Raw genomic sequence first — 9,036 nt, forward strand, 5'->3', positions numbered from 1 at the left:
TGGATTTGCTGTGTATGGAGGGAATCTACACAGTGACATCCATTCAATTTTAAATTCAATTCAATTTTTTTTTATAGAGTGCCAAATCACAGTAACAGTCACCTCAAGGTGCTTTATATTGTAAGGTATACTTACAAAGAAAAACCCAACAATCAAATGACCCCCTATGAGCAAGCACTTTGGCGACAGTGAGAAGGAAAAACTCCCTTTTAACAGGAAGAAACCTCCAGCAGAACCAGGCTCAGAGAGGGGCGGCCATTTGCTGCGACCGGTTGGGGAGGGGGAAGGAAAACTGGATAAAGACATTCTGTGGAAGAGAGCCAGAGGTTAACAACAAGTACAATTCAGTGCAGAGAGGTCTATTAACACATAGTGGGTGAAGAAGAAACACCCAGTGCATCATGGGAATCCCCCAGCAGCCTACGCCTAATGCTGGACATACAATGTGCGATTTTTTGGCCCATTTTGAGCCGATTTTTCAGTCGTGCGACCGTTTTGGGGATCGACCCGAGTTTGGCCTTAATCGTGTGTCGTACATCGTATACGTGGGGTAACGAGAAGTGATTAACACCTCACGACCAGCTCCCGATCATCAGTCGTTTGGTCGTAAGAAAATCAAACCTGTTTGAAATCCTGTCGGCCATCGTGAGGGTGTCAACGCAGCGTCTCACACTGCGCACGCGCAAACACAGAGATGAAAGCGAAAAGACAGAACAGCACGGCAGTGCAGCGTGTGATCCGGACACAAGCGATGGAGGCACAACTTGTAGAACTGCCAAGCTCATCTGAGCCTTTTCGATGTGGCCTCACAAAATTATCGCGACCACAACAACCGTGAAAATAGTGTAAACTTTTGTGTTATAACCTTCATGCTATGGACGAACAGTGTGAGCACTCAGGTTGCACAGAGCAGCGGGCCGTATAGTATGAGACCCTGCATCGTGACCTACGAACTTCTAACCCCTACGAGTCAATCGGACAGTTTGAACAGGATCTGAATAACACGACTGAAAAAATTGCACAGTGTATGCCCAGCTTATTGCAGCAAAACCACGGGAGGATTCAGGGTCACCTGAGCAGGCCATCAGCCTACTAAAAGGATACAGAAAAATCCAGTTGAAATAGTGTTAGTTGTCATCACGGGTGCTGGTGGACTCATTTGAACACCTCCGAAATTTGCAAACGCGCAAGTATTCCTCTTCTTCCTCCAAATCCTCTCGGGACCTTTTCCTCGAGCCTCCAGTTTCATGGTTGTCAGGCTCTTCATGGGCATCTTCAAAAAGTTCATCACTACTGCTCTCAGAGTGATCATACACAATTGAGCTGGTCCCCGAATCAGAGTTTGCGAGCCTGGATTTTTTGCTATTAGGCTTTTCTTCATCTCCATCTTCCTTTCTGGATCTTTTTGTGGATCCAACAGGCAGCGGTACCTCATCAGCAATATTACCAAGATGAGGACAGCCCTCGCTATCAGTGTCACAGGCAGAGATAGAGTCAGAGTCATCATCAGAAAACTCCTCGCTCCATCTGATTCTTTTGTTTGGCTCCACATCTTTCACATCCATCTCTCTAGAACTCTTCCTGGATACACCTGGCTGAGGATCCTCTGGGATGTACGGGTGAACATCCTCACAGTCTTCAAATGCCTCATCAGAATCGTCATTTTCAATGCCGACGACAACAACAGCGTTATGATCATCATGCAGTTCATTGTTGTCAGCATTGGCATTATTGTCTCTCACATTAATATTGTGATTGTTTACATTGTTGACATTGCCGTCATTGACATTGTGAAAGTCAATATATAAGACATCATATCGATCCTCTAATTCATCTAGTAGCTCAGTCAGCCTCCAAAAAAAGATATCATAGAGAGTAACATAAAGTCTTTCCAGTAAACCCCAGAATCCACCAACAGGTTCATAAGCTGGCTCCTGATCTCCTCTTGGAAACATTTCTGGGTTAACCTGTCGGCCTGCAAGATCATTTTATCTTTTAATTAGCATTCATAAATATCTGCTGAAAATCAGTTTTTCAAAAATTTTACGACTGAGTACATGTGCTTACCATTACGGTTATTTTGTGATCCATCTCCGCTTCCATTCATTTTGACTACAAGGAACAGAAAACAACAATGATCACTAAACAACTCAGAATGTTCAGCGAATTTGCTTTTTTTGTGATAACTTTAGGCTACGTCCACACGTACATTTTTGTAAACGGAAATTTTCCTTTTTCGTTTAAAAAAAATTCCCGTCCACATGTGCAGTTTTGAAAAAATATCTCCTTCCACATGTAAACCCTAAAAACAAAGTCAGGAACATGCCAAATCCTAACCGTGTAGAAATGTTGGCGAGGAAAACCTCACAAAACCTTACGTACTTCTGAAAGGTTTTTGTCTTTTTCTGGAAAGGCAGCTAATGTTGTGTTACTTTCAAGTGCCTTCATCATTTCAAATGTTAATAACTAAAGACAGCATTTTAGCTGGTATAGACTCACAACTTTGGAATGGACAAAATGCATATAGCATACATGAATGTAAATTTTTTAAATTACATTTATTGCAAACCGACGTCAGGATTTGTGTTGTGAGAGCATCTGTGTTGAATGATGCTCACTCTGATGCCTCTGTCTTTCTAAATGGAGGGACAGTAACTGTGTGTGTTCATGTAAGCATGTAAAAACGGCAGATACTAAGATTAACAGCAGAGCTTCTGTCACTCTAAGATATGATTAAGAACATTTTCTAATTTATGTATAATTTGTCAAATATTACAACAGCTGACAAATTGTTAAGTCTTCATTTGTTTTCCTGAATAATAGATCCACATCATCCTCTCTATGATTGTAAGTTGTATGCACAGATTTTGATATCTTTTATATGGAGACAAAAAATACTTAAGACAGAAGTGAATCTTAAAAACTAAAGCAGTCAATGTGTGTTTTTTTATTTTATTCTAATAGTTACTGTAAAGTTCTACTCTAAGAGATTCATCTTGGCCTTTATGCAGGATTAAAGCTCAATAATGAGGACACACACAAAATATAATACATTTCTTTATGATTGTTAGGCAAAAACAAAGAGAACCCAAAGCTATCAAAACATATATCCACAGTCTTATTCTTGCTCTGCTCCCTAATTTTCCCCTGGAGGCATCATTATGGCAACAAAACAACATGCATTAAATGACGTTCCAAACAACAACAACCAAACTGTTTTCAGTGCTTAATATTTAACATGTCTTCATTATAAACTGTATTTGTGCAAATCAGTGATGTTGATGTGCACAAGCTGGGATTCAGACTTCGGAGGGTTAATCCAAAAATTAGGTTTTATGGCAGCTTTGATGGATGAATTGATGGATGGACGGTGCATAGCAGTCAGTTTTACAAATGTAACAAAGGAAAATACGACATTTAAAATGACAACAAAATTCCACATTATATCTAAATGACCATAAAGTTTATTGTGATAAACTGTGTAATACAAGCATGTAGTTGATGCAGTAACTGAGGACACAATGTTACTAAAACAGTATAATCTCACACATTGTCTGTGACATACAGTGGAGCAAATGAGTATAAATACCAGCACCTTTTCCCTCAGTCAACCATCACAAAGGAGCTGACAAGAGTCAACGAGAGAGTCAAAGGATCTGACCACCTTAAACCACTCAAACCTCCTGAAGATGAAGACGTTCAGCGTTGCAGTTGCAGTGGCCGTTGCACTCATGTGTATTTGCATTCAGCAGAGCTCTGCCACATTTGCTGAGGTTACAGACTGTGTTAAATTCATGTAATGTGCTTCTTCTGCATGAATTTGTTGTGAAGATGCTAAGATCTGTTTTCTTTCTCTACAGATACGAGAACTGCAAGAGCTACAAGAGGCTGTGAGCAATGACAGTCCAGCTGCTGAACATCAGGAGGTATCAGCTGACTCATGGGTGGTGAGTTTCATTCAATAAATGAATGAATGAAGACAGTAATTGTGAGATCTCTCAAATACAGGAAGATGTTTAAAATAGACTGTGCACTCACAGCTTTACATAAAATTAGAAACAATGAAGTGACTTGCAGCTGAAGATAAACTCTCTGCTCTTCTCCTCTTTCACACAGATGCCGTACCACAGACAGAAGCGTGGCATTAAGTGTCGCTTTTGCTGCGGCTGCTGCAATGCTGGTGTCTGTGGATTGTGCTGCAGATTCTGAGAATATCTACCTGCGATTATCACATCAACCACTAAATATAGAGTCTTATACATGAAATGATTTGACTGCTTAGCATTTGTTAAAGTCTGACAGTGTTTCTTCATCTGGTCGTCTTGCTGTATCAGTGAACAGTGTACCAAGCATTTGGAACAACAGTATGTTATTATATTAAAAAGTTCAGAGTCACTATACTATAACATGTGCTGTTTTTTTTTTCTGTTTCTGTCTGACAAGAATTAAACATTAATGGAAACCAGTGACATGAAGCTCCTGTTGTACAGGTTTTGTGCTGATATCAGTTAAGAGTTGTTGCCTCATACTCTTGCCCATGTCGTATGTGGTACAACCTGTTAATAGAGCCAAGCCATTGATAGCAAAAGTAAAGTGAGCATATTTTCCTATATTTGTAATTATATGAGTGGGGAGCATCTCATCATCATTCAGTTTTACCACTAATTATGACAAAAATGCAGTAATGTACAATAGCTTTGAGCTGATGGACTGGTTTGTTGGTTATTTGAAAGTTAAACCAAGCATACTTTTTTTTTAAGAATGTAGAAGTGTTAGATAATGTTTCCTAGAAACACTTTCTATACAAGTTCATTCATAAATGTTTTAGACAACCTTATGTTGACAACCTTTCACTGAATTTATTTGGAGGTGTTTTCACGGTGTGCATATGAAGTTTCTAAGCTGCATGATTAATGCAGGAATCCCTCACACAGAAGAAAAAGAGAGAATAGAAAGATTTGAGTACAGCAGAAATTTGATACTTGACATAATAATAAAAAACATCTCAACAATACTGAGAGACGTTGCACTGTGGTGAAACTGTAAAGTAGGTGTAACACTGTAATGCTGTTTCAGATAATATCCGTACTGTATGTGCGCTGCATTCATTCTGCAGAACATTTAAGCAAAAATATTTCACGACACTTCAAAAAAAGCTAGAGTAGCTGTATCATGTGGATGTAGCGTATCACAAACAGACTCAAAGCCAGTACAACCAAACGTGATCAAACGTCAGGCCAAGGTGGAACTGATTCCTATCTATTTAGGCGATACTTATTATTCTTAACATCTTAACAGATATTCTGACCCGTAACTATTGTAAAATGTTTCGGCCGGAAGTAGACACCTTTCTCACATGTGTAACCGGTTTCTGCGTCACCCCGCTGCAACAGTTCGGCCCAAACAGACTCCTCGACTCTGCGTTGTGTTGTGTTTTTAAGAAGACGAGTCTCTGATCGATCGTTGCCACATTATTTGCTGAATGGAAACAACGGTGTTTTATCAGTGCAAAGGCTCGCCACACACCACTCCAAACAGCACACTATGGCATGACATCCCATTAGCATTCTGCTTTAGCATACAGTTTTACACAATAATAAACAAATGAAAAGTACATAAAACGGGTGTTGGCACTCTGGTGGAGTTACTTTGTGTGTGTGTGTTTATAAGTAGTTTTAAACCTTGTGATCCACAAAACAGCATAAGAGTAAAAGAGTAAAAGAAGAACTGACTGCGTTACAGCACCCGCTGCTTGTTGAGAGTAGCGCTTTCACGTCTTTTTTAGCGACTTTTTTAAGAAAAAAAAGGGGTCTGAAAACTCGCTAAATATAGCGACAAAGTCGCTAAGTTGGCAACACTGAGAGGGGGCTCTGTTTCGCCATTACACTGACATTTGTGGCAAGTGGAATAATACCACATAAACACTGTTACACATGGTACCAATCGGGTTTCCGGTACGGATCGGGTAGTGACAATTGACTACAGTCAATGGTAGTGACACAGCCCATGAATGTGGACACCCCCTTTGTCTCACCTTAATTTATTTCCTGTTTTATTTTGATAGTCTATCATCTCGTGTGCCTTGTGTTGAGTTTAACTTCCCTTGTCTTGTTATTCTTGATTTGTTCCTGCTGTGTTTCCCACCTTACCTTTTGTATGCATTGCATCTCCTCTTGCCCTTTGTCGTGTCCTCTCCTCCTTTCCCTGTGTTTCATGACAGTTTGTTTTATATTTGGATGTTCTATATTCCTCTGAGTTATGGTGTTAAAAAACGCCACAGGGATAGCAGGCTGTAATCAAAGCTAAAGGTGGTATAATGCAGTCTTCTTATTTGTTGTTGTTTTTTAAAGTGTATTGTGCATAGTATTACACAACACTGCATAACCATTACATAACTGTGACATTTTCTGGACATGTTTGCTCAAACCCACGATGCAGACTTGGAATTGGGGGGTTTTGCCAACATGTTCTCAGAACTGACTTAAAATGCAATTTCAACTGCAAACAAAGGGCCTCAGCAGATTTCTGTGGTTATTCTTACACCACATAAAAAACAGCAAGACTTCCTGTATTTTGTTTTATGTTTACTTGTTTTCACCTCAGGCTTAAGACTTCCTTTTTAGATAAGACCAAATATTTTTTACATGAATATTTAAAACATTTTTCATGAAAGAGGGACCATAAAAACAATGGTGATAGAGAGAGGACACAACAGTTTCCTGTATTCAGCATTGAATGAATCTCTCTATTAAATGACTGACTGCTGGAGTCAAATCAAACTTAAAGCCAGCAGCAAACCAGCAGCTGTGAAGCCTCATGACTGACCTACAGACAAATGTGACAAAAGTTGTGTGTTCAATCTTGGTGGACTGAGCTGATATACGATCGCCTCTAGTCACCGTTTTGATGTTTAAGGAGTGGGCAATCTGTCCCCTATGGTGTTCCCAAACAAACTTCAGACAAGCAGACCTCTGGCCCACTTAGAGGACAAAGGGGAGATGGAGGAAGGGCTGGAGAGAGAAAAGAGGAAGACAAACAGAAAGGGAGAGTAAGCAATGGAGAACTGCTTTTAGGCGTAAACAATAACAATATAAAATCAGCATAAAAAAGAGGAAGGAGCAAGATTAAAGGAAACAAAAGAAAGGGAGGAGACAAGTAGAAATATGACAAACAACAGGAAAAGCTTCGATAAATAACTATCATTACTGGCAATGGGAGGGTATGTGCCAGAGCTGCCACTACTCCCCCTAGAGGATACATAGAAGCTCCTAAAGACAGAAACACTGACATCAGTGCCTTAAAGTGTATCTGAGAAGGCACACACAAGGCAGGGTGTAAAAAACTTCCCCTTCCCTGTCTGTGCTCAGTTAGAGGAAATGCTTTGTGGTGGAAATTTACTCGTTTTCTTGGTACTATTCCACCAAAGACCTTTAATTAAAATGAATTTAAACTTTAACCCTCATCCAATAAGGAGACTACTGACTCAGAGCCAAATTTTATTTTAGGAAACATGAATTCATACATGATCTTTTTATGCATGAAAAAGCTTCAGTAATTTCATGTAGCAACTCGTAAGCCATCTGGAACTTACCGGGACCATATGATATCGCGCAAACATGAGCAATGCATACATTTATGCAAAACTAAGGCTATTTAAACGTCATAGTCAGTTCTACGTTTATGGCAGGGGAAGGGCTAAAAAACTGACAGGAAGTGAGTGTTTATTCTGCAGAATGATACTGATGCAATCGCGATTAACCAAGAATAACGTCTTCATGACTGCATCATGTTTGTGGCTCTTAGATGCGGTGCCTTTTGAACACCAAAGATTAAATGATTAATGGTGGAAGGTTATTAAACATATACAGAAATAAAGAACTGTCAATAGACTTCAAACTGGTTGGTGAAAATGGACAAACAAACAGGCTAATAATAAATAAAATAAAAATAAATAAACCAACTTTCTTCCAGTTTGTATATAATACAAAATGATGGTGTTTACGTCGTAGTACTGTATGAATGCTGCACTTTACAGGAAGTTAACGCACCTCATTTGGTTCATGCTGTGATCAAGTTAACTGTGTCTGCCCAGCTGACAGTGTGTGATACGTTAAATTAGGAACCATGGCAAACAAAAAGCCAACAAATACTTCCATCAAATATAAAAGTCAATGTGGATGTAGGTGCCTTTCACTACATGTTCCATGAGGCCCGTCCACTGAATTAATGATAGACGTAGCATCCGTGAAGTCCATCTATTGGTTTTGGGCTCTGCATTTTGAAGTCTCAAAGTCTGGCTCTATAAAGCCTCTATCTTGGGTTTTCACAGCTCTAAGGCATAGTGTGAAATACTATACCCCATGATTCAGCATCTTGTAGAGTCACTTAAAGCAGCACTTACTTCAGATCATGATTTATCAGCTTTCTCAGTCTCTGATGTTGTTATAGGAAGATTTTAGCCCACTCTTCTTTACATTGCTTCAGTTTATTGCAGTTTGCAGACATTAGTTTACCCACAGCTCTCTTTATGTCCCCCACACCATTTCACTCCCGTTTAGGTCTGGATTCTGACCAGGCCATTGCAACACTAGGATTTTTCTATTTTTCAGTCATTCTGTTGTAGATTTGATAGTGTGCTTGAGATCATGGTCCTGTTACCAGGCTTTACTTGTCGAGCAGCCGACCTTATGTTTGAGACAGGAAAACATCAGTGTTCATGTGTTCAGTGTTGCTCATGAGTAACTCATGAGTTCATGCCTAACTTAATGACCACAAGGTGCTCAGGTCCTGTGGCCGCAAAACAAGCCCAAATTATAACCCCTCCACCACCGTGTTTGACACTTGGTATAAGGTGTTTTTATATGCTGTTTTTGGTTTTCACCAAGTGTATCACTGTGCATTATGACCACACATGTGGTCTTGTCTGGCTAAATGACATTGTTCCAGAAGTCTTGCAATTTGTTTAGTCCTAAGATGTCCTGCCATGTGGTTTGTAACGGGAAGAGGCTTTCTCCTGACAATCCTTCCAAACAGGCA

General features: G+C 39.8%; 2 protein-coding genes across 2 annotated transcripts; one reads left to right on the top strand and one right to left on the bottom strand.

Moving 5' to 3' along the window:
* Positions 1–1,039: 1,039 nt before the first annotated feature.
* LOC102192267 (putative uncharacterized protein DDB_G0291812) lies at positions 1,040–2,096 on the bottom strand. The gene is made up of 2 exons (XM_005725653.2): positions 2,068–2,096; positions 1,040–1,975 (listed from the first exon to the last, which is right to left on the bottom strand). The coding sequence occupies exon 2, from the start codon at positions 1,953–1,955 to the stop codon at positions 1,128–1,130; it is 828 nt and encodes a 275-aa protein (XP_005725710.2). The 5' UTR covers positions 1,956–1,975; positions 2,068–2,096; the 3' UTR covers positions 1,040–1,127.
* Positions 2,097–3,689: 1,593 nt separating this feature from the next.
* LOC102215315 (hepcidin-like) lies at positions 3,690–4,272 on the top strand. Its single transcript, XM_005725556.1, has 3 exons — positions 3,690–3,773; positions 3,861–3,947; positions 4,117–4,272. The coding sequence occupies exons 1-3, from the start codon at positions 3,690–3,692 to the stop codon at positions 4,207–4,209; spliced, it is 264 nt and encodes an 87-aa protein (XP_005725613.1). The 3' UTR covers positions 4,210–4,272.
* The last annotated feature ends 4,764 nt before the right edge of the window (positions 4,273–9,036 follow it).

Source organism: Pundamilia nyererei, unplaced genomic scaffold (genome assembly GCF_000239375.1).
Source record: "Pundamilia nyererei isolate P.nyererei 1_Seehausen unplaced genomic scaffold, PunNye1.0 scaffold00016, whole genome shotgun sequence".
NCBI lineage: Eukaryota > Metazoa > Chordata > Actinopteri > Cichliformes > Cichlidae > Pundamilia > Pundamilia nyererei.

Bases quoted from the DNA above. Each gene is read 5' to 3' on its own strand.
- LOC102215315 (XM_005725556.1), top strand. From the start codon at position 3,690: ATGAAGACGTTCAGCGTTGCAGTTGCAGTGGCCGTTGCACTCATGTGT. The intron at 3,774-3,860 runs GTTACAGACTGT...CTTTCTCTACAG, and splicing joins GCTCTGCCACATTTGCTGAG to ATACGAGAACTGCAAGAGCT. The intron at 3,948-4,116 runs GTGAGTTTCATT...TCTTTCACACAG, and splicing joins TATCAGCTGACTCATGGGTG to ATGCCGTACCACAGACAGAA.
- LOC102192267 (XM_005725653.2), bottom strand. From the start codon at position 1,955: ATGTTTCCAAGAGGAGATCAGGAGCCAGCTTATGAACCTGTTGGTGGA.